This window comes from Vanellus vanellus, assembly GCF_965231255.1.
Source record: "Vanellus vanellus genome assembly, chromosome: 3".
Classification (NCBI taxonomy): Eukaryota; Metazoa; Chordata; class Aves; order Charadriiformes; family Charadriidae; genus Vanellus; species Vanellus vanellus.
Window position 1 is genome coordinate 116,930,738 of NC_138907.1, and position 25,840 is coordinate 116,956,577.

The following is a 25,840-nucleotide window of genomic DNA, read 5'->3' on the forward strand; positions in this document are numbered from 1 at the left end:
CTCCGACTAGTCCGCAGGGATTTCGGGTAGTTGGAGGAGTACACATACGCATACAAACCCCACACGTTTGCCCACATGTGAGGGAGACATTTGTATCAGTCTTGCTTTTCTCCCTGCATCTGCATCTCACGCCTGCAAATCACGGTGCCTTGGGTTGTTTGAGCTGTACACAACATAATTATAAGATGCATAATTCACTTAGCTTTACAACCTGTTTTTTTAACGTGAAATGCTCTTGAATATTGTATAGCGTGCACCATCATTTAAACATGCTGCCTGCCCCTGGTCCCTCCCGTTCAGCACCTGCCTCTCTGTGAGATGCTGACAGCCCTGCTGGCAGCCTGGGTATCCATCCTTCTCTGTTCCTTGGGAGTGGTTGTGTTATCTTTGTGCCTGAAGATGCCAAGATTGTTTAAATGTCAATAAGATGTTGCCCAGATGAATTTCTCTGCAGCTTAAGGAGGCCTACCTCTTTTTTATTTCCTTATGCATACACCTTGCATGCTGCGAACACCGCTGCTCTCACTGCTTTTGCTGATGAAAAACCAAACAAGGAAAAGAAAAAGTGCGGATAAAACACCAGGGGTGATGAAAATTGGCATTGTGTAGGGAATAAGATCCAGGTAGGAAGGAGGGAGGGAAGGGAAGTGGGAGAAAAAGTCGGGATGAGCTGATGGAGATTTACTGGGACTGACTTGGCGAGCACACTGCCAGGGATGGGGAGGAAGCCAAAGGTGCAGGGGAAGGACTGGACGAGGAGGAAGAAGAGGGACAACGTGGGGCTGAGATTCACAATCAATTACTGTTACCTAACCGTCTGTCTGACAGCAGAGCCGTGGTAATACTGTATAGACACTCTTAATGCTAAGCACGTCTGCATAATAAAACCAGCTTAGCCTATATTTATTGCGTGTGTACATCTATATACGTGTCGGTGTTTCTCAGCATTATAGCCGGTAATTTCACTGGGCTGTTCAGGCACGTTCCTTATCCCACTCTGTTAATGTGTGCTCACAGCTTGGCATTCACAGCTCCCCAGGACTAACGTTAATGTGACATATGATTATTCACGTGCCTGGCTATTTTTATGAAGAATCAAATGCCAACCTGAATGTTTCACAGTGGCGGTGTGTGAGAAATCGGGACCTTCACAATGCTAAGAAGTGGTACCGAGTAGAACAAGGCATGGACGCACAGGCTAGCGTGGTGGAGTTCAGTGCCTGGCCTGCTTTGTATGCTGGTGTCATATTCTTAGAAAGTAGAGGTGACAGAGTTTAAGTTGCGTTTTGAGCAGGGAATGCAGCGACTAAGTACTTCAGATGAGATTTGCATAGCTATTTAGGTATTTGGTGAGATTTCATAAGAGCACTCAAGCTGCTGGAGAGACGGTCGATACATTTATACTGAACGTCACCTTGACTTACTTGAATAGAAATGAACCAAGGCAATTAGATAACAGCATCCACATTAGCTAGTAGCCCAGACACATAGAAGTGCTTACATGTCTTTGTAAATCTGGCTCCTTGTACCACTTGTCTTGAAGTCTACATTTTTCCATTCCAAGATAAATGCATTTTCCCACAGAATATGATACAGTTTTTTCTAAGTGAGAAAAGAGATTTTTGATCCTTTTCCCCGAGTCTTTTTCTTGACATAAGCTCGCTCCACTCGCTTTTGCTTGGCTTTAGTAACGGGGCTGCTCTGGTCAGGAAAGATGAAGTGATTTTTTCCACCACGAAAAAGCAGGCAGATTTCCTGCGTATCATTTGTTCTGTATTCCCTTTTGTCTTGGAGACTGAAAAATATTGCTACCAAAAGTCCATCATTTGGAGTCTTTTTCAGTTCCAGAGGGGATTCTGTAACAGGTTCTCTTTATACTGAGTCGTTTTGGAGTAATTTAGGGAAAAAAAAAAAGAAAGAAAAAAAAAAAAAGTGCTACAACTATAACCAGCTCAAACAATTCTTTGCCTGCTGGCAGCCAGCAGTTTTTATATTGCGTCCTCTGATTTGATTTACTAGCTGTTCCAAGCTCCTGGCAAGTGCCACAATAGCTTTTAAGATCACTCTGTTTCTTGCTGCTGGCTTTTGGAGATTTGGGGATTTTTTGTTATTATTTTATTTTATTCCACTGTTTACCTTATTCTTAAGCTGTATCCTTCATTTCCTTTAACTTTTCCCCTGTGTTGTCACACCAGAGAGAGTTAACAGATCTACCATTGCAGCATTTAACATAAGCAGGGCCTGATCCAACTATAGATCTGGTAGATTACCTCTTGTTTTAAAGCTTTAAATCAAGAGTAGGTGCCTATCTAAAAAGTGTACTCTTGTTAGATGAGAAAGATTGGAGATGAACCAGGAATTGCATGTGAAATTCTACTACTTCCATCCGAAACGATCACAACACTTCTTTCCAGGTTGTTAAAATGCGTGAATCTATGAAATGTTTTATCAAGTTTTTAGCCTTTAACGATAGCAACGTGTTTAAGCCATCTTCTTTCTAGTTTTGAATTTTCTAAGTAATTCGTAGTACTTATATACGTATAATATGGCAAGAGAGAGTGGACATAAAACAGTTATCACACATTTTTACAATTTATGGAGAATGGGGAGACTTGTGGAGTTGCCTAGTGAAGTGACAAAGTTTGCATATGATTTGAGATTACTCATAACACAGATTTAAATCTGGCTATAAAGTGCTGCAGCATGATTATGTAATACTGAATACTGGGAACATAAAACGGCAGGTGAATTTGTTTGCAATAAGAGGAAGGTAATGTCTGTGGGACAAAATATATTGATGATTATAAATTAACTACTAGAAATCAGGGGAGGAACTGGGAATTACTGAGGGTAGATCTCTGAAATTACCAGTTCATGACAAATAGCAGTTAAAAAAGCAAGGAAACACTAGGATAGAAGTAGAAAAATATTCTACTGTATAGGCATGTGGAGCATCCTATGTGTAATTATAGTCACTTGTATGATAAAGAGTTAGTAAAATCCTAAAAAGTCTAGAAAAATGGAGTAAAGTTGGTTAGGAACATGGAGCATAGGCTGGGCAGAGTCTGGCTGTTTCAGGACTGATGAGGAGCAGGTGAATAAGAAATAGTCATTGTTTCTCACAGTACAAGAAATGGGGTCACCAATGAAATTACTGTATAACGTTTAATTAAATTATGAAACTGATTACCACAGGATGTTGTGGAGACCGGGATATAAATGTGGTCAAAAAGGGATCAGACAAATTCAGGAAAGCTAATTTAATCAGCGATTATTAGACATGATAGTCTGGAGAGTCAGTGGAGAGAGAACAGCACCTCCAAAGTATGACTCATCCCATCTGAGGAGAAATGTCTTAGATCAACCTGCTGAATCGTTATCTGGAGATGACTGTGTTTCTGTTGGCCTAAATGACTATCTTAGTGTAGAGACCAAAATTTGAGAGCATTAAAGCCAGGTGATTTCACTCCCACTGTAGATGCTATATTCATATACTTAACTTGTGGGCATTTTTGCAGTTAAAAGAGCTGTGGGTGCAATTAAATAGTGAAGATGGCATTGACTATAAAGAAAGTATATTTTTCTATTTGTCGTCCAAGATATTTTTGGGTTTTTTTCTTAGCAGCAGTTTAGTTTGTGTACGTTATTGCAAAAATATAAGAAATAGGAAAGAGATTATATCATCCTCAGAGTCACTCCCAGCCTCTGGAATCATTAGAGAGAGCAACAACCATTTTTTATCATAAACCTTTTCACCTCCCCGTTCTCCAGTGATGAGTGAAGTAATGGTGAGGTAATGCCAAGGAAGGCAGTGTTTGGTATTTCTAGCTTTCCAGATTCTACAGACTTAAATAGTCCAGGGTAGCTGTCAATGCAGTTGCAGCTGCTTAGTATCATGTTTTGGAATAAAAATATTTCACCCACGGCTGCCTCATGCCACCTGGGAGCAGCAGTCACTGTGAAAGGCGCAGCCGTGTGAATGCTGTCCAGGCTGTTTGTCCTTGCCTCTTACCTCCAGCAATTCCTCCTCGACTTGGAGGGATGCTCCCTGATCGGCTTCGGCAAGACCCTCAAGGTTGACTCAGCACGTGCAGCTCTGCTTTAAAATGGAACCGTCTTTTTTACGGTTACTTTTCCTTTTCTCTCCACCGCCTTTGTAGTCCAGTTCCAAGGGCCTCAGCTATTCCCATGGACAATCAGCGACAGACAGCCCTAAGTTAGGAAAAAACATCTGTCCCCTCGAGAATTAAGAGTTATATGTCATGCTTTCCAGGATTCATAGCCTATAATAACGTCTTTTTCTTGCTAGGTTTTCTCAAGTAGTTTTCCCAGGGGGTCCTTATCCACCAGCAGCGGGCAGTGAATCAGAACAGAATTTTATTTTCCTGGACAATTTAATGGTACTGCAGGCTGATATTTCAGATTTGCAATTTTGAAACGTTTGAAAAGATTTCTGAGTCAGCTTGTCTGTGCTTAGCACCCTCTATCAATCGCTTTATCCTGATGGACGATAAACTCAAGGAATTCAGGCAGTATTTTTCGGGAATTTCATAATCATAATAATTTAAATGTTTATATAGCTTTCATTTGTTTTCTTTCATATTTTTATCTGCATCACCATTGCTTTATTTCTGCTTTGTGGAAGTATTGCTACAGCCTGTCCCAGAGCTGTTCCTTTGTAATAGCTTCCCATGTGTTTTGCTGAAGGAGTTCTACATGAACTGATGTCCAAATCAGAAATGTTGCTAGCAGTTTTTTTACGCACTTTTTTTTGTTGTTGCCAAAAAGATAACTCCTGAACTGTCTATCCTAGAAAAACAAAACAGCATTTCAGAAAGTAATCTGAGAAGTAAGCATCTCTTTAAATAAAAAAAAAAACAAAAAAAAAACAAACAACCCAGCCAATAGACTGTACCTTGTGTGTTGTCCTTTGCAGGTTTAGGCACTGAAGTTCTCATGGATGGTGTGGTACTACAAGCGTGTGATGCGTTGTATAGGTCTTCTCTGTTTCCTCCTCTTTCCTCAGTATATGTTTTATTATTCTTGGCCATGAAAAATACTACAGAAATCGAGACTCCGTCTCTCTCTTATTTTTTGTCTATCTTTTATTATTTCACCAAAAAAAGCAAGTGTGCACACACATGGATTCAGCTGAGCCAGTATATCAGTTTTATTAGCACAGCCACAATAACCAGTTGTTACAGAAATTTATTCCAGTGGAGCTGTCATTGAAAAACAGCTGGAAGAAATTGTCCCAATTATTTTTAATGTATGAAATGATAAAATTGTGCAGTCCTTTAGCATGAGAGGCTCCTTGCCTCCCTCTGGTTTATCTTTTAACAGAAAGACCATATGCTGTGATTCATATTTGGGACTTATGAAAAGTTACATGTTTTACCTTGCTGTGTCTCAGAACTATTGTACTGTGTAAATGAAGTCAAAACTAGAAAAAATATCTAATAGCTTTCAATTATTGCATATCCAAGATTTTCTGGTTTGTGTTTGTAATTAATTTTTTGTTATGAAGGACATACACAAGGCTTAGAGGCTTGCCATTAAGGTCATGAAATAATAATGAGGTTCCTGTACTGGGGACACAAGAGTCTCCTCAGAGACAGCCAGCTTTCCTTGTGCTTTGTCCTTTTTGCTCATTTTGCAGTTTCTATCAATATTAATGTCAGAGTGCATTCTTTTTTTCCCCTCAATATATAACCTTGCTAGGAGTTCTGTCATCTGTAAAAATACTTATGTGAGACTCATCAATATTATCTGTCAGTCTGATGCCAAATAGCAGTATTACTAGCATGTGCTAATTAATGAGGAAATGCTAGGTAACGGTTATGTGCATTTCTGCTTTGATGTTGGGTTTGCCCGTGTGATGGAGATACTCTGTACTAAAGATGTCATGTTCTCAATCTGCATTAAAGCCATTTTTGCATTTTTAATTAATTGCGTGCTTTATGACAGAAATTGGATTGGCAGCTCTGGAAAGCGAAAGTCCTGAAGGACGAAGCACAGTGAATACTTCTAAATTCAGTCCTGCTGGGACCGGTTCAGTTTCACACTTTCCCAGCCTTGACCTTTTTGCTCCAATGTCCATCAATGATACTAGTCAAGGCCAGAAAATGGCTTGGAGATCAACTATGATTTGGACTTCTTGTGCATTATTCTATAAAATAGCCAAGGGGATGGTGTATATGGATAGGCACAAACCACGGGTGAGCTTAGCAGCTCTGCTTTTGGCCCTGCTGACGTGACAGCTGGCTCTACGTGCGCTCTTTGCTGGTTGCGTGTGTGCTGGCCTGACTGGACGGGAAGGCTGGTGCCTTTGCTGGTTTGTTGGTTTGTTAACCAACCTCTGTTGGTTAACACAGCACAGCACACCGACATCAGCGTGTTAAGCTAGATCAGAAACACCTTATTTCCCACCTAACCTTCAGGTGCATAACAAAGCTGTCCTCCTAGCACAAGCGGGAAATAAGGGAGGGCAGGCATTTTTCATTGACTCCAGAAGGAGAGCCGATAGATAGAAGCTTGATGAATTAATTCAGGTGAGCAGCGTTTCTCTGTGGTGGCTTTTCTCTATTGACAGAACAGGGCATGTTGGCACTTAGCTGGTTTGTTACGCCCAAGTTAGCTGTCTAAATTAGGTGGGCAAGATCTCATTCAACTGATCCAGCTGCTTAAGCAGAGGTGTCTAGTGCCACCTGAAAGGCCCTGAGGTGTCTGAGACATCCACGTGGACCTAGCAGGGACTAACACAGGGACCTGCTGGGACACCCTTTGTCTAGTCAGCTGAGTCGACCTGAGTGGCTTAAGTCATACTGACCAATACTCGCTAAGGCATCTTGTCCTCTTGTTGTTGTGACGTGGTTACCAACCTGTCTGCTTATAACTAGATCAAAGGAACTAAAAGCTTATTTTAAATAAGCCATCAAGCCACTCTAAGTAAAATTATTACATTTATTCCAAACCATAAAAATCAGAAGTGACAGAAAAACTTTGCTTTTTGTAGTACTGCAATGAAGGAATTTTTATTTGAAAATTCTACCTTAAGAAAACTTTTTCAGGTTTTCTTCTGTGTTTCTTTGATAGTCAGTGTTACTGCCGGTCAAATTTTAAGTATATTTTTCCTGTTCAAGCTGTTTATATGATTCATTTGCTCACTTGTTCGCATGAGTAACATTTTTGACCGCCCCTCAATGTCCAACTCAAAAGTGTAAAGCCATTGATTTCATTCTGCAGAATTATGATTCATCTTCTCAGTAATGTATTTCCTCTGCATTTAATCATGCTCTATCCGAAGCAGTCACAAGGGATAGTTCTGACGATTGGTTTATAATGAATTTGGGGCGAGCATTGCACCAATGGATCACTAGCCACAATGATGTAAACACTTTGTTTTGACTTTGAAAGGTTTTTAGTCAAATAAAAAGCTGTAATCTGCTTTCCTGCTAACCACTTCTGTTAATATCTGTCATAATATAGTCATGTGGTTTTTAGTAATGTAGTTGTTCAGCACATAGGTCAAAATCATCAGTTGAAATCAGCTCATTCACAGCTGTCATAAATGCGTGTGCAAAAGCAAGCTAACTCCAGAGTCTGAAGTGTTCCCTTTTCATGGAGAAACTGAATGGAAGCAAAAGATTTATGTATTGTGTTATATTTATTTCAGTTATCACAGCACTATTTATAAACCATATGCTGATATCCCTACTCAGAGTTTTACTCCATCTTTTGTCAGTCATAGTTGTCATCACAGGACGCAGGAGCATGAACAAGACGAAAAAGAGACCCTGTCACTGCTTTTTGCGTTGGGAACACAGAGGAAACACTCTAAGCGTTGATCTTGCTGCCATTAATCCCAGCAGAGACTGGAGGAGGGTCATACGGTGCTCACCGTACCCGCTTCTCCCTGTGAATGCAGAGCTATGAGACCATATCTTGCACTGCTGGACGCGGCTGCTAAGGAGGCTGCGGCGGATAAAGAGAGTGCTGGGTATTAGAAATGAGTTAGAGAAGACCAAACTTTAAGGTAGCATTTAGATGGTCAGAGTGAAATTTTTTGTAAAGAATATTGTACTTGATAATAATAAATGTTCTCTGTATTCTTTGAGGCCAAGACTTTACTTGGCTAAGAACTATACTAAGGAAAAAGCAGGGAATGACAAGGGCACGATGAAAGAATCTGGAGCAGCCTGATCTCTACAGTTCAGCTACTTAAAACTGTTTTGGGTTGGGGGGGAGCTGAAAAAGGGTGTAAAAGAGTTAATTTTTCTACTGCTTTGATGGAGGTAAATAGCAGTTTGGGAAAGACTGCCTGTGTTTGGTAGACTGGCGTGTTGCACGTGTAATGGCATTAATCACACCTGAATACAGGTTCTGATACATAGGAATAGCAATCGACCTCAGCAAATGTATGTGCTTCCTAGTGAGATCAGCAATGGCGTTTTGATTCTAGGTTATACACTGTCAACAAGCAAGGTAGGATTTTTCTTGCTTCACTTTAAGCATTTAGAAATCCAGTTTCAGATCTAAGCAAGTTTACAAGGCTGCCTCTACAATCAGCAGAAAGAAACACTTGTAGAAGGTGATTCACCCTGTCTTAAAATAAGCATGCATATATTCATCCTGCCTCTTTCAGACATCTCTCTCTGCATGGGGTGAATCACTCTGAAATTTCTGGCCATCTCCATTGACTGCAGAGGGATCATAGGCAACTGACTTTTTAAACACCTAACGTTCGATGCGATTAATCTACCTTTGCAGAAACGTGGTATTGTTTAAGAGCTGTGATGAGGAATATAGATATAAATGAAGAGTGAAGCTTGTATCATTAAGTAGAGCCCAATGAGTCAGAGATGCGGTCTGAAAAAGGCGTGTGATGGATTCAAACCCAAATTAAAATGGGGCTGGAAGGTGAGCGGTAGAAGTACCTCTTGGTAAGCATACCAACTTAGAGAATTTGACTTTGCACATATCAAACATAAGGGCATAGTGACATTTCAAACTAACAATAAAGCAAAATGATAGCACATAAGAAGACCTGCTGTAATACAAGTGGAGAGAAAGCATGTATTACTTTTTTCTAGGCAGTTACAAAACTGGTGCATATATGTAAATGTGGTCAAGGCAATGGCTGAAGTCTAAAACCCTTTATCCCCAAGCACGAAACACTAGTAGTGTTTCTCTCAAAGAAAAGCAGCATTTTAATTAACACTAGTCTCTACAAATTGACAAAAATTCTGTATCTCAAGCAGAGAAAACATTGGTCTAGTTTGTCATAACAAAACTAGATGGATGTTTATAGTCTACATAAATGTTGTCCCATGGTTGCAGAAGACAACTGGACCCTACTTAGGGAAACTATAATCTTCAGGCAATCTTCTTCCCAAAGAAGAGAAGGTTGCAGCAACTATCCTAAGAAGAGGTGGAATACTGAATAGGGGATAGATCTTTGAAATATCTAAAACCTGTATAAGCCACTCTTCTGAAATGCAAGGCTTGGAAAGTCATCATCAGTGCTGATGCATAAGTTGCTCCAGTGGTCACTCTGAACTAGTGATGTCCAGGAGGTTATGGATTTCTCTGTTAACACATCAGGGCATTTCATGAGGGATCACCTATTGGAAACCATATTTTAGAATAAAACCTTAGAGAAGGCAATCAAAAACTATTGTAGTTGGCATAAGGCATATAACAAACTTGTCACAGCAATCAAAGCTCTGATGTTGGAGCATTCTGGATAATTAGACTAACCATCACTCAGGTGGTTAGAATGGTATTCAGCATATGAATTATTACAAAAGGGTACAGTAAATGTTCTGCATGCATTTTAAGATTATTATTTATGAGGACAAAATTTAAGAGAATATCCCGGTGAAGAAAATACTAATTTCACTGCTGAAAAATGAGGCTTCTTCTTCGACTCAGACCTCCTTGTTACTTGCTGATCACCACAGTTGATATAAGCTGGGCCAAGAGCAAAATGAAACTATGGCAACAGGCAACAGATGTACTTATGTGTTTGTCTGACACTCAGGATTAACAAGCATATTTTTCTCTTCAGAAATTAATTGCTAATTCTCTAGAACATATAGGTCACCAAATTCTGACGAAATATTGGAGAAGTGGACGTGAAAAAAATAAAAAAAAAACAAACCCCAAACAAGTTTGAGTTATGGCATGCAACAAAGCCAAATGATGGAGTTAAGAAGGCCATAAAAATTTTCTTAAGGACCACTGATGATCCAGAGCCTAAGCTTTCTGTAGAAATATGGAGAGTCTCCTCCTTGTGGTCTAAAAAGAATCTGAGAGAAAGAGCAAGCAAAGGAGGGATTGTGTCCTCTCTCCAAGTCCAAAGCTAAGTGGTGGAGCCTAGAAGCTCTCTGAGCACTTGTGTCTTCAACAGCCCAGGCAAGTCTCTGCTTTAAGTTGCGTACCTCCTCCTATATCCACTTGCAAAGGAGGAGAGCCGTCTATGGCATGCTGTAAGCAGTTTCCCAATCCAAGTGAGAAGAGGGGGCAGAAATAGGACCCTGTGATGTTCTTCAGACCGTGTGTCTGCAGGTTAGCTTATACACAAGCTGCTGGCTTCAGCATTGGGCACCCACAGGGGTGCATCAACAGTGGAGTTACTGGTGAGTCTGGTATTGCCCTTGATTTTCATTTTGAAAATGTAGAAAACTCCCTTTTTGTTTTATTCCAGACTTAACCAAAAAAACCCTCCACACTTTTAATGAAATAAATTCACCTAGAGAAAAAAAAGCCCTACATACCAGTCGTTATGTTAGAGCATCCTCCTGCACAGCTTTTACCCTTTCAAATGTTTTTTTTATTGCTCGAATCTAATTGAATATCCATCTCATTTCAAATAAAATTTAAAAATATATCTCTCTTCTTTTGCTTAAACCTCTTCTCTCCGTGTATTATTCAATTCAGTTGGATAATTGCATTCCTTAATGTCATTACTCTCTATTTTTCCCCATTTCTTTTACACAGAAAGATTGCAGGCCTGAATCTGATCTTTGGTAAACCCAGTAAAGTAATCTGAAATCACTGGATTTATTCCAGTTTTTGCTGTACTGTAATATAAATCAGAACCTAGCCTGTTTTTTTCACCCTTAGTTTGAAGTTTACGTTATCAACAGTAAATTATGACTGCTTCTAACTTCAGTGTGGTGTTACACAAACACAAAATCTTCTTGTTTTTCACTGATGGACTTCCCCTCATTTTGGGATGGGACGTGTAAGTTTGGTTAAAATCTCAAAATAGAGCCCTATGTGTTGCGTGAAGGAGAAAGCTGGTAGTTCAGGGTGAGTTTTGCTTCTGAGTGGGGAGAACAACATGTTCCTGAGGTTGCTGATGGGCAACATACCAATATCATGAAAGTACATTAACTCAACCTATACCTGATAATTAATTTCTCCCAAAATTACTACTGAAATTATGTCCACAGGTCTTGAGTCACAGAACCGCAGAGGATGGCAGGCACCTCTGAAGACTGTGTAGTGCAAGGCCCAGCTCAGAGCAGGGCCAGCTCAAGCAGGTCCACAGAGCCTGGCATTGCCCAGCCCCATTTGGCTCTCACCATGTCTGGTACTCTCTGCCCTGGTGCCTCTGCCAGCATCTGGGTTGGTGTTCCTTGCCTGGCTTTTCTGCACTGATAGTGAACACCTGGAGGTGGATTGCTTTCATCTCCCACTCCTACAGATTGTCACAGCCCTTTTTACTTGCTGGCAAAGCGCAGGTGTGGAGCTGTTTGGATCCATGGGTTTTGAGAGAGGAGTAGGAGGATGGGACTGAGCCGAGTGAGGAAGTCTTTCATCCATGGGGATTCTGGAGAGCCACAGATGCCACAATACGGTGCAGCATCCATCGTGAAGTAAAGGCTTCTGGTCATTGAAGAGCATCCAGTTGGCTGGCTTATAGGACAGACAGTGAACGGAGAAAGACAACTTCTGCCACCACTAGTTCCTTCTAAGCTGACTGACCCCCTTTTCAAGGGTTTAATAGTTGTGTAATACTTACTTGGTGTCAGCATATTAGAAGATCATAGAATCATAGAACGGTTTAGGTTGGAAGCGACCTTGAAGATCATCTAGTTCCAACCCCCTCTGCCACGGGCAGGGACACCTCCCACTAGACCAGGTTGCTCAAAGCCCCATCCAACCTGGCCTTAAATGCCTCCAGGGATGGGGCCTCAACAACGTCTCTGGGCAACCTGTTCCAGTGCCTCACCACCCTCAGAGTGAAAAATTTCTTCCTAAGAAGAAATGGTATGTATTGAGTTTGCGTGGAAAGGTTTTGGTAGCGAGAGGGCTACAGGGGGTGGCTTCTGTGAGGAGAAGCCAGAAGCTTCCCCCATGTCTGACAGAGCCAATGCCAGCCTGCTCCAAGATGGACCCACCGCTGGCCAAGGCCAAGCCCATCAGTGAAGGTGGTAGTGCCTCTGGGATAATATTGTTAAGAAGGGGAGATAAACCTGCGGGGCAGCAACAACTGCAGCCAGAGAGAGGAGTGAGAATATGTGAGAGCAACAACTCTGCAGAGACAGTGAAGGAGGGGAGGAGATGCTTCAGGTGCCAGAGCACAGATTCCCCTGCAGCCCATGGAGGTTGGTGCTGGAGCAGATATTCACCTGCAGCCCATGGAGGAACCCACACCGCAGCGGGCTGATATCTGAAGGAGGCTGTGACCCCATGGGAGTCCCACACTGGAGCACGCTTCTGGCAGGACCTGTGGCCCCAGGGAGAGAGGAGCCCACGCTGGAGCAGGTTTGCTGGCAGGACTTATGACCCCACAGGGGACCCACACCAAAGCAGTCTGTTCCTGAAGGACAGCACCCCATGGAAGGGACCCATGCTGGAGCAGTTCGTGAAGAACTACAGCCCATGGAAAGACCCACATTGGAGAAATTCGTGGAGAACTGTCTCCTGTGGGAGTGACCCCACGCTGGAGCAGGGGAAGAGTGTGAGGAGTCTGTGAGACAATGTGTGATGAACTGACCACAACCCCCATTCCCTGTCCCCCTGCACTGCTCGGGATGGGGGAGGGAAGGAGGTAGAGAATTTGGGAGTAAAGTTAAGCCTGGGAAGAAGGGAGGGGTGGGGGAGAGGTGTTTTAAGATTTACTTTTTATTTCTCATTATCCTACTCTGATTTGATTGGTAATAAATTAAACTATTTTTCCCCAAGCTGAGTCTGTTTTGCCCATGAAGGTAACTGCTGAACGATCTCCCTTTCCTTACCTCGACCCAGGAGCCTTTTGTTATATTTTCTCTCCCCTGCCCAGCTGAGGAGGGGACTGATGGACCGGTTTGGTGGGCAGCTGGTGTCCAGCCAGGGTCAACCCACCGCAGTATCATACAGCAGTACCAGAACCTTCTCCTCTAAAATATCTTCACCTTTTGCACATAGTGGGAGAAAAAAGGGCTTTCCCTGTCCAGTGCGCTTCTGCTATGCAAGGTATAGAACAGGGTTTGGGATCATTTCTGTTTCATGCAAGCTGGCTTAGAAATTATGTTAACTGATGTGAGGAGGTGCTTCACAAGTTTCCTAGGAAGCATAAAATCATAGAATGATTTGGGTTGGAAGGGACCTTTAAAGATCATCTAGTCCAACCTCTCTGCCATAGGCAGGGACATCCTCAACTAGACCAGGTTGCTCAAAGCCCCATCCAACCTGACCTTGAACACTTCTACGGATGGGGCATCCACAGCTTTTCTGGGCAACCCATTCCAGTGCTTCACCACCCTCATCATAAAAAAAAAAAAATCCTTATATCCATTCTAAATTTATCCTCCTTCAGTTTAAAACCATTGCCTCTTGTACCGTCACTATAGGCCTTGGTAAAAAGTCTATCTTCGTGTTTGTTTTAAGCCCCCTTTATACATTGAAAGGCTGCAAGAAAGTCTCCCCAGAGCCTTCTCTTCTCCAGGCTGAACAACCCCAACTCTCTCAGCCTTTTTTCACAGGAGAGGTGTTCCATCCCTCTGATCATTTTTGTGGCCCTTTTCTGGACTTGCTCCAACAGGTCCATGTCTTTCTTGCACTGGGGACCCAGTATCACCACGTCCTTCTCTGCAGAGCTGCTCTTAATGCATTCATCCCCCAGTCAGTATTGATACCGAGGATTGCCCTGACCCAGGTGCAGGACCTCGCACTTGGCCTTGTTGAACTTCATGAAGTTTGCATGGGCCCACTTCTCCAGCCTGCCGAGGTCCCTCTGGATGGCATCCCTTCCCTCTAGCATATCAACTGCACCACTCAGCTTGGTGTCATCTGCCGTTGAAGCACCGCATAAGGCCATTTTAGTTGTAGCCTTTGGTTTGGATGGGAAAGTTCTTCTCCTTTTCCACATGTACTGTTCCTTGGGTACTTACTCCCATGGAGCTTTGGGTATGAGATTGCTGGGTTTTTGTGTGTGTGAAAGACAGGCTACAGCTCCAGTTGTCTTATTCTGTGAAACTGTAAGTGTATTTGAAGGAATGAAGCATCTGTGTGGCTGTATAGCCTGCTTCTGCCTGTCCTTCATGCTGACATTAGTAGAGAAAAGGCAGTGTCAGAAGTAGCCTGAGGAGAAAGGAACAATGCTGGGAGTTGTCAGGAGTTACAGTTATTATCAGCATACAGCTGGAAATTTGATAAACAGCCTGGTCAAAAATAATATTAAAATTATTCTGTTATTGTAGATTATACACGTAGATCTCTGCTTTCCCCAGCATTTAATTGTTTTGAAGTTTTTTACCCCTGTATATATACCCACGTATGTTGGAGTCTATACAGTGTTTAATGTACCGTTTATAGATTTGTGTTGTGTCAAAGATTGCAAAGACACCCACCATGCTTGCCTGCTCAATGCCTGCATTTCACATGTAGTCCCCAGGAGTCAGCACGTTCCTGTGGGAGCTTGTGGGCTGGGAGTGGGCAGAGGGGAGGGAATGAAGCACAGCTTTCCTTCCAACCTAATGAGTGCCTGCCAGCACAGCTGAGCTGGCAAAGTGAGTGTTGTCATTTGCTTCTGGCATAGTCCACACGACTCATTCCTGTTTCCTCGAGCCAGGGAAGAGCGAGAAAAACATGCATCATACAAGGGAACTCGTTTAATGCAGAGACCTCATGAGGCTGCAGAGATGTTGGTTGACTCACCCCTTTGGCTCATGCAGGATTACTGGGAAAACAGGAGCAGGCGTCAAAGCAGTCACAATATACGGAGATAAGTTGGGGGAGCTCTGTTCAGCTAGGTGCCTGTGCCCAGGGATATAAGGCGAATCTCCCTGCACTCCTGGAGTCGGTGAGGGGAGGCGGGTGACTGCAGTCACCAGCACATCTTCTGCCCTTTTTCTCTCAGCGACCCATAGAGGGAATTTAGTGAAACAAGGCAGCTACAGTGGATACCAAAAAGGTAGGTGGTACAACTGCCCCATTTCCCCCTGTTTCCCCCTGTTTCACAGAATCACCGAGGTTGGAGGGGGCCTCCAGAGATGCTTTAGTCCAACCTCTTGCTCAAGCAGGGTCAGATAGGGATGATTGCTCAGAGCTGTGTCTAGTTGGGTTTTGACTGTCTTCAAGGATGGAGACTCCACAACTTTTCCGGGTAACCTGTTCCAGTGTTTGATCATCTGCACAGTCAGAAAGCATTTTCTTACATTCAGACAGAATTTTCTGAGTTTTAGTTTGTGCCCATTGCCTCTTGTCTCTCTGGGCATCCCTGAGAGGAGGCTGGTGCTGCTGCCTTTGGTCCCCCCATTGAGTATTTAGACACACATTGATAAGACCCCCTGAGCCTTCTCTTCTCCAGGCTGAACATCCCCAGCTCTCTCAGCCTTTCCTTGTATGACAGATGCTCCAGTCCCTTTATCGCCTTCATGGCCCTTCGCTGGACTCATTCCAGCAAGTCCATGTCTGTCTGGTATGGGGAGCCCAGCACTGGACCCAGCACTCCAAATGTGTCTCACCAGTGCTGAGCAGAGGGGAAGTGTCACCTCCCTCAGCCTGCTGGCAACATTTTCCTAACGCAACTTGGAAAGAAAATGGGTTTATATAACTGGATTTAAGGAAAACAAGCAAAATGACACAGAACTGGTCTTTGAGGGACACAGTTGAACATTGTTGGTGCTGTCTTCTCAAACGAATTTGGGTCCTTTTTCAGCACAAATATGAGATCTTCAGCAGCACCCAGTTTACTCTTCCTTAGGAACAGCCGGAGTTATATTTGTTTGCACTTGGTCCCTTTGAACAGTGAACAGTTGACGTGGAGGCCAAAGGGGAACGGAGAGGAGGGGAAAGAGGAAGCAGGTGGGAAGGGAGCTGTGACAGCAACGGTTTTGGGGTGTTTTGAAATCATTAAACAGCAGAAAAGCTTCTGTAAGTCATGTTTTGCTATTGAACATTTTTTTTCCTTCTTCTTCTTAGGTCTTTAGTAAAATTTTGGTTTGTAAAATTGTGCTCACACTGGCACTTTAGTATGGGCAAGCCAAGTGGGAGAGGCAGACCTGATAAACCTCTGCAGGAATTGCTGTAAAGTATCGCAGGGAAAAGACCTTGCCTTTGGCCAGGAGGTGTGATGATGATCGTGTGGAGAGCGGAGAGCTTTTGAAACAGCACAAGCATGTCTGGGACAGGGACAGCATTACAGAAAAGATATCCAACAAAAGATATAAACAGGGAAAAACTGTTTTAGAACCTGGTATGGTCTTAAAACTGGAGGAACTGTCTTCCTCTTCCTGCATGTGACTTAATGCCCATTACCTCCAAAGCCCCCAGTAAATCATAAAAAACCGGTTTGCCAAGCCATGCTGCTGAGTCATTTTAGAGTAACTTCCAGCTGCTGCTGCAGCCCTTTCCAGCTTCCCAGCCTGGCTGGTGCGGACCTCCTAAGGTCCAGTGGGGCAAAGAGCAGGAAAATGCATCCTCAGATTGTCCCTGCCTGCTGCTGGCACAGCCCTCACTGCGTCAGGTTGGGGATCTGTTGTTTAATAAAAAAAAATCAATTTTTTTAAATCTCACCCTCCTGTGGACCTGTAAAAGCAGCAGTTAAGGTGTTACTTAATGAAGTACTGAAGTACTACTATACTAAGCATTTCTGAAAAGCTTATTTCTCTGGGTAGCAGACGGCCCCTTTGCAGCATTTCAGCCAAGGCGATGTGTTTTTAAACTCAGCCTTCATTGCTGTTGCTGCTTGTGGCACAACAGTAGAATTTTAGGGTATTTTTTGATCTCTGATCTGGATTGTGTTGCCCTTGCTAATATTAATAAGCATTCTCCTGCCAGAGTAATCTCATTGGGAACAGACTTGACACCTTTACTGATGCTTAGTGCCACCCACGTACCGGGTTCCTTGTTTATCGTGAATCTCTCCCCCACGGCGGTTTGGAATAGAAGCATGTTGCTTTTTCGTTTTTTTTTGGTTGGTTTTTTTTTTTCCATTTCATGATTTTTGCCAATCAGAAAATGCAACAGAAGATGAATAACAGTGCTTGGATTGTCACATTGCATGGTTGGAAACATGGAAGTTGGAAGCAAATTTATAGTTCAAAAGAATAAAATTTACTAAAGAAATTCTTGCAGAGTGACCTTTCCTCCTCTTGAAAACTTAGTTATTGTGCAGCTGTTCTCTCCTGTCTTTTCCTAATGCATATTCATAGATTTTCACAAGGAAAAAAGATGTTTGGGAAACCATGATTATAAGTTAATTAAAAATACTTTTCATTTTAGAAAATTAAATGTGTTGGCAGTGGCATACTCATTGCTAATGGGTGATTGTACTTTTTCAATAATAATAAGAGATTCAATGAAACTCTAGAAGATGTTAGAATATGATTAACTAGATAATCTATGTATTTGAATTTTATTCCCAAATAAACCGGATCTCCCACAGCCAGAAGTGTGAGTTTATATTTGATAATTATATGAGACTCTTGAGCTTTCTTACAGATTGTAATTCAATTCCATTAAAAAAAGAACTTTAAAACGAGAAGAAAGAATGAGTGCCTCTAATTACAGGAAGGCACTGTGACCAGCTTGGTCAGGTTGTTCAGTCCCTCGTCTCAAACAGAGCCTGGCAGATTATGCATCGTACTGTGCTGGAGCAGCAACTAAGAGTACAGAACCCAGTAGTCCCAAATTGTACCCTCCTCAAATACTGGTTTGGTTCTGTGGAAAAAATAATTTCTGAAAGTCTTTATCAAGATGTCAGCTGTGGTTTTCATTCAGTAGCGGATATTATACGGTGAAGCACATCAGGGATGGCTGGATGGTGTTTGGGACTTATTGGACAGCCTACGGCAGAACAAGCAGCTGACCAAAACCAGAGACCTGTATCACAGGTAGAAAACTGGTGTCTTGTTTCTCCGAATCTGATGACAAAACAGGTTATGCATCGATATGTTTGTCCAGCTCTTTATTCACGTATTCTTACATACGTGTTTTATGTCCACAGTACTGAAAGCAATATAGCTAACTTTGGGTGGCAGTGCTGAGATTCACAGCTCTCTCTTCTTCCACCTCTGTGTAGTGCCAGGTCCAAGGGCTGTAAAGCTAATACAATAAATACAAAAAAGTTGCTATTACAGAAAATTTGTCGGTCAAAACCACATGATTTTTACCCATTGAAGATTTTTTTTCATGTTTAAGTGTCATTGAGTTAAATATTAATGGGGGCAAGAATCCAGGTGAAAAGATTCAAGTTAAAAGCACACTTGGCTAAATTAAGAGAGGCAGAAGATGCCTTATGAATCTACCTAAGGTAGTTACTATAATTGCTGAGACTCTTTAAGGGTCCTCTGGGTCCTAAGCAAAGCACCTTATGACTGCAAAGGCTAACACAGTCTAAAGGAAAAAAAAATGAAAAAAGGGGAAATAAACAGGGCCCTTAAAGATTAAAACAAATAAAACAGTCTATTGATTCACTTAAAAGCCATCTGAGTTGGAGCTAGAGAAATAACTGTATTAATACACTTTAGTTTCTATGGGATTTAAATTCAGATTATGCCAAATTAGGTCAATGTCATACATGAGAAGATGGGGACTTCAAAGATAAGGCTGGGGCAATTGCTCTAAATACTATAAATTGCAAACCCGCCGTTTAGTCAAAATGGCTTATTTCTGGACATCTGCTTGTACAATTAGGCCTGTGGCAATTAACTGAAAGGTTGAACTTTCCTATATTTATGCTAAGTTTACCAAAACATGTGGATAGAAACTTGGCAAAGCTTCAAAGCAAGTTTAGAGCAAGCAGTGTGCTGCCCTTAATTAAAAGCTGTGTGAGTCCTTGCAGCGTGTTCAGAGAAGATGCAGGGCCTCGAGCAAGAAAGCACTGTGGCATCTCGCAGTGTTGGTAGAGGAAGGATGTGCAGAGCTTGGGGAAGGAGGATCTGCTTGCTGGAAGCACCCCAAGAAATGGTGGCCCACTTCCACCTGCAGTTACACCTGTGCACATCACAGCACGCTTGTCTATCAGCCGTGTCCCAGAGGCGTTGAGACATTCCTGGCTGGAGTTTCTAGCCCGATGGGTTGTGGCATTTTGTACTTTCCAATGACCGAATTTCCCAACTTTCTACCAGCTGAATGCTTTGACGAAAGACACCTTCCTTCTCCATGTCAGGAACGTTTTTGAGGCCAAGTCGTGTGCTGTCTTGGCAAAGAGGTTTGCTGCCAGCCCTGGTTGTCCTGGTGGGCTGGAGGGTGTCAGAAGGGGTGAGGACAGACTGGGGATGACCATGGCCAAAGGGGAGAGGGGCCATGAGGTGTTTCAGGAAGAGACCTGGTGCTGCCAGTAGTATGGCACTGCGGGATGTGTTGGCCACACACAGACCAGGAGGAAACTTTGGGCCTGCTCAAGGAAGGTTTCCATAAAGGAAGTTATATAAATATATTGATATGTTGGAACAAAGAATGTCCTTCTGAGAAGAAAGAAATTTCCCCTTAGAAATAGGGGAAGATGCCAAAAGTAATAGATTAATATCAGGAACGGGTGGTGATGTGGACTAGAAATCAATGTGTTCAGTGTGGTGCTGTCATTAGAGACAGATGCTGTACTGGGAGATAAAAATGGAAATGCTAAGCTAGGCTCAGGAAAGAAATTATTCATTGTTTTGCAGTTCTGTACAGGACAAGTTAAGTACTGTCTGTCATCTGATTAAAAAATAACAGAAAGACATCTCCTGTCATGAAACAAAGTGTAGTAGAATTGGAAAAAGTTAAAGAAAAGGATTTATATTTCTGTATGTTTTACGTTTAATATTTATTAGTCTGTATACAAAATGTAGTGGATATCTCCAGAGTTAACAGTGCCATATAAGCCATCTATTGTGTATCAACTATGCAGTAAATATATGCATGTATATATTTGTATACATATGTGTATATATACACATATATGTGCATATATATAAGAATTATATTTAGTTTTCCAGTTTGGTTTCGTCATTTTTTGAGACCGAGTGTGTGGACTCCTGTGTTGCTTCCTCCCAGTGGAACTTCTAGTGCTGTATGTTACAAGCCTGTCTGTCCACACTCTTGTACCTGTGAAGAGTAGCTGCTAATCTGGGTGTTGTATCAAAAGAGATTTTCAAGACAAAGATAAAGACGAATTCTATGGACATCCCTGAATCTGTGAAAATTTTTTGTTAAATTCAAAGGAAAAGTGATGTCATCTTTTTCAGCCTTAGTGTAAAGAAAAGCTAGAAATTACATAATTTGAAGGCACATGAGCAGTCTGTCTCCAGGCCTTAAGGCTCCTAAATGAAAGAAGAATGTTGTCTTTTTCACTGTTTTCAGCCTCTAATATTCAAGCATAGCTTAGGTTCCCGTTCACTAGTGAATTTGTGAAGTTGCATTTGACTAAAAGCAGCAGTGAGTATGAAAGAAGTGATGCGTTCGAGCTTTGTCGCTAAATCCACTTAAAAAATGTTCACGGCAACTTGGCTAATTGTATTAATTTATTTCTTCTTAAGGCAGGATGGGGAAACAGAATAGCAAGCTGGCCCCTGAGGTGATGGAGGATCTGGTGAAGAGCACGGAGTTCAATGAACACGAGCTAAAACAGTGGTACAAAGGATTTCTAAAGGACTGTCCAAGTGGTAGACTGAACCTTGAGGAGTTTCAGCAGCTCTACGTAAAAGTAAGTTATTCGTTAAGTTCCTATTATTTGACCATAGAAAAGATTGCAAAATAATGTAAAGCAAACATGGTCAAGAGCTGCCAGTCATTTGGACTAAGAAATACTATTGGTAGGAGAAGCAATGGTGAAGATGAGGAGATAAATGGGAAGTGCTACCCTCGTCACACCAGCAGTTCCTGTAGCAACAGTGACCAGAACCACATGTTTAGACAAAAAGTTGTGATTTACTTATAATAAATATATTCTCTGCACTCCGTAATTTATGGGCCTCTTTCACCTTCAGAGAATGGTTTGTGGTCCTGTTCCATAAATGGCACTGTATCTCTGTCATGCCACTGGAATATAAACTGTGTGACTGCTGGACCTACACCTATAAAGAACTCTCCTTTTGGTTTCAGCAAAAGTGGTGAAGTTGTGTGGCAGTATGTCCTGTAGATAAATTACGGGCTGTGCACAAAGGATTTCTTTCTTTACATTTTAAGTGTTGCCTTTATTTTTCCCCTTCTGTCTCTTTGCCATCGTTATATAAGAAAGGAAAACCAGGCTGCTCAGTGTATTTTCTTCTTATTTTTCATTATTTTATCAAGTTCAGTGTAGTCTTTTTTTTACATTCATTATGTATTTATTCTGTAACAAGAAACCATGGGGGCAGCATAAGAAGTGTATTCATGTTACAAAGATAATTATATTTTAATTCAGAATCGAGTGTCTGCCTAAAGGTCAGAGACTTCAAAGTAATTTTAATTAGGAAAAATATTGGGTGGCAATGATGAACAGTAGGATCAGAACGGTTCATAAATACAATGTGAGGCTGAATAAAAATAAAAAAGCCGTTCAAACGTAAGTAGTTAATATTGAGCACATTGACAACTTCTGCAGACAAGTAGGACTTTCTTTTTGCTTAAATGCATGCTACAGTCCTTCCCTACATTTCTTCAGCTTTGAACCAGATCACTACAAATTATTACCCAGCCCCTTTTTCCTCCTAATGAATGGTCTAACAAAACCCGCTAACTCCAGCTTACATAAATAAACTTCTGTCTTCATATTTTAATATTTATGGCTCAAGATGTTGCCTCACAATCCTTTTCTTAATAAATGGCTGACTTTGTAATAACTATTATTTTCAAATGAAAGAATTTTTACTGCCTCGGGTATTGTGCTTGTTATTGACTGATAATTCGTAGCTTCCATTTTAAATAGTACTCGGTGCACATCCACCAAAATCAGACATCTAATAATTTCTCTTACATGTTTCTGGGGAAAGTAAATGGTCTTTACAAAATATGGGTTCCAAATGAAGTACATCAAGTATTTAACTCTTCAGAAATCATTATTTTCTTTTTGTCAAATTACAATAAAGGGATTCATATATTTGTAATGTTTTTCTGTGTTCTGGGGGAAGATACCTTCTGAAAATAGCTCAAAACTGTTAGGACTTCCTCCCTTCAAAGGGATGTTTGAAGTCTTCACAGATATTTCACAAGATACTTTACTCATGAAGAAATATCAGAGAGTAAATTCAGTATCACGTTTACAAAAATGGCAGTGCAAAAAATAAGAGCACATGAAGAGCACAGCAGCATTTTGCTCTCAAAATTTGGAGACAGCTCTGTAGTCTTACTATCTGCAATATCTGGCTTTCAGTTTTATGACCTCATATATTTTTAGATATGCACATCAAATAAGATTGTCTCCCTTGCTTTGGTAGTTATGGGTTTTGAGATCTGCTCTGTAATGGTACTGTCATATATTTAGTCCAGTTTATTGTCATTCTATATATAATGTCTATATACAGGGTGAAATAATAATTTTGCAGAGGAGAAATCTGATTAGCTGTAGTAAATCCAGAGCTTTACTTCTTCTGTCACAGAAATGCTTGTAAAATAATGGCCCAGGGCTCTCCGAGGAGCTGATGATCTGAGTGCTGTCAGCGGTGGCGACTTCTCCTCCGTAGGACGTTCTGCCCGCCCTGGCTGCTGGCTGCAGACAAAACCCCCGATGCTAAATCTGATCTTTCCAGGAGGAGTCACCAGCAGGAGACCCAAATTGTTGTGATTACATTAACAGCATTTCAATTCCTTTAATGCGTATTCAGGGTGAAAATGTATGAAGCGTGTATTGATTAATAATTCCTCTGCATGAACTTATAGTTGAGAGGGATGACATTTTATCTCTTGGCCTGAACTGGATTTTATTGAAGATTTCCATCAATAGATACATTTGGAAAAGAAACACGAGACTTATCTTCAGTTCAGATTTGTATTTTTTTAAGATGACACCGTTTCTTTGTTCATGAGAGTTATGTGGCGCACTTTCATGTGGATTGATAAAAGGGTGTTGGTCATCAGACCAAGATGCAAAGAAAGCTCTTTTGTTTTACTCACACACAATAGAAATTATCCTTGGCTTAAAGAACAAAAACATTTTAGGCTATATCAGGAGAATAATTTTGAGGTGAATTTCCTGATTATCTCCACTTACTGTGTAAGTAATCGTAATTACAGACTGGGGTGCACAGTCTTTGGGCACAGAAACTGCATATTTTTTTTTGATGAAATGTAACCAGAAGATGTGTTCTGGGATTACACCCAATGTATCACTATATCTAATGCCTGCTAATCAGCTAGAGTTGGTCTGAAGTAAAGCATCCAGAACACGTGTGATGATGATGTCAGGTCCTCAACGCTAATTCTTCCACTCTACGTATTTGTATCAATTGTACTGTGCTGTTTACTGATGTAGATGAAGACTGTATTGACTACAGGGCGAATGACTCTAGCTTGGCTTGGAAGCCTTTGCTATTGAAGTTTCCATTATGAATACAAATCATGCAGTGCTTAAAATAAACAGCAGTTATACAAACGGACTCTACAGAAAAATTATTTGCAGTACTTTTAGTGGAAGCATCTATAAAAATATTTAGTCAAGAACACCTCTTTTAAATAAGCAGCTAATAGGCAGAAATATACTTTATACCACTGCATATTTAGCATTGTCAGCAACCTGACAGGTTCAGTAAAAAACAGTGTACATTTTTGGGTGGATAGATTCTTCTTGGGATCCAGCATCTGTGGCAAGCTATTAAGGCTCACGTTTCCCTCCATGTTACTGAATAAGCTGAATGCTTCAGCAGTTTTTGAAACAGTTTATTGAAGAATTGTATATATACTGTAAGCCCAGAGCCACAGAGAGACTTAAATGCTGAAAACACCAAGTTAGCTGCCCCGACGGTCTGCACAGAGCTTGGAAGGGGGAGAAATTTGTGGATACCTTTCTGAGAAAGCTGAAAATCCAGCCAGTATGTTGTAAACAGACACACCAATGCAAGACCGCAAGGTAATGCTCAGGACAGGAATTTGGATTAAATTCCACGTTTCTCCAGGGTATACGCATCTGTTTTCCTGTGTGAGTTGCATCTTGCAAAACTCTCCTGCAGAGAACTATCTAGGACATTAGAAGTCAAAGCAAAATCAAGTGACTGAAGTCCTCTTTCTTTCTTAAGTAACAAAGATAATGGGAATGCCTTATCTTTACCAGAGTAGTTTAAGTACTCATCAAGCTGTAGGAAGCTCTAAATCAATTATCACGTCCCTGTAAAGAGTTTGAATCTGCACTTCTCGCCCTCTCATTGCTCTACCTGTGATGAGATAGGCCCTTCCGGGCTGCTGACAACATCCCAACTAACCTCTTTTTCTGCAGGAAATAGTGATAAGTGGCATTGGACAGTCTGGAACGACAGTTTCCATCTTCAAAGCTAATATCCTAACTATTAAGCTTAATCCTTGCTTACTTTCTTCATTTTCCTTTTTTCTATCCTAAAAAAGTCCTTAACTCTTTTATCTTATATAAAACATCATTAGCATTGTGGGCAGAAAGCTGAAGGGATTAATATGCAAAAGTGTCATTAAAATAAAATATACCAATAAAACATTCTGGGCTGTTCCTATCATTCTTTAGGGTTTCTTGCAGTCTAGAGGGCCAAATACATTTTCCTTCAGATCTTTTGAATTCACTGGCTTTAGATGAATATGCCCTAGAGTGTGTAAGCGTGCATAATCAGTGCTAACGTTCACAGGAATTATGCATGTTTATGAAGTGGAAAATGGGCTTCTATATTGTGATACTTGTTGGAACTGGGTCACTGAACATGAGAAGCATATCCTCTGGATTAATAACAGAAACAAGCACCAATGGTCCTTTAACTGGAAGGGTAAGGTTGGGAGTGATCATGATATAATGCTAGTGTTAAATAGAGTCATTTGCTTTGTGAATTTATTGCACGTCTATTATTTAGCTATGTTTGGGGGTTTTATAGATAACATTTAAATGAAAAAAAAATAGTAATGCCATTTGATTAATTGCAATCAAATGATTTGTCATATTTTTGGCTTCTATCTCACATTTCCTGTATTGAAGGGAATTGATTTCTAGTCCCTCATTTTAATACGTGTAGAACAAAAGAATCTCAAAAATCTATTGAAATTTAAGTGGGTATATTTGCAGCCTCTTTTTCTCTATCCAGATTTTCCAAGACAGACTAGCGTCTTTCTAAAGATGGCACAGAGCTCTTTAAAATGTTAGGTTAGAGCTATGTTTCAGGCTTTCAGTGGCTGTGAAGAAATGGGATTCCAGAACAGCACAGCTGTGTTTACAGATACCCCTAACATAGATGCAGTTGCATTGAGAGAAACTGATTTTCCTGGGACCATCTCT

General features: G+C 41.3%; 1 protein-coding gene across 2 annotated transcripts in view; it reads left to right on the forward strand.

The window, feature by feature from the left end:
* Positions 1-20,962: 20,962 nt before the first annotated feature.
* Positions 20,963-25,840, forward strand: part of VSNL1 (visinin like 1) — a gene marked incomplete at both ends in the record, with an annotated part of 55,240 nt that continues 50,362 nt past the window's right edge. For both annotated transcript variants that reach the window (XM_082480552.1, XM_082480553.1), the window contains one exon: positions 20,963-21,124. In XM_082480552.1, the coding sequence (XP_082336678.1) occupies positions 20,963-21,124 (162 nt within the window). The remainder of the gene's footprint in view (positions 21,125-25,840) is intronic.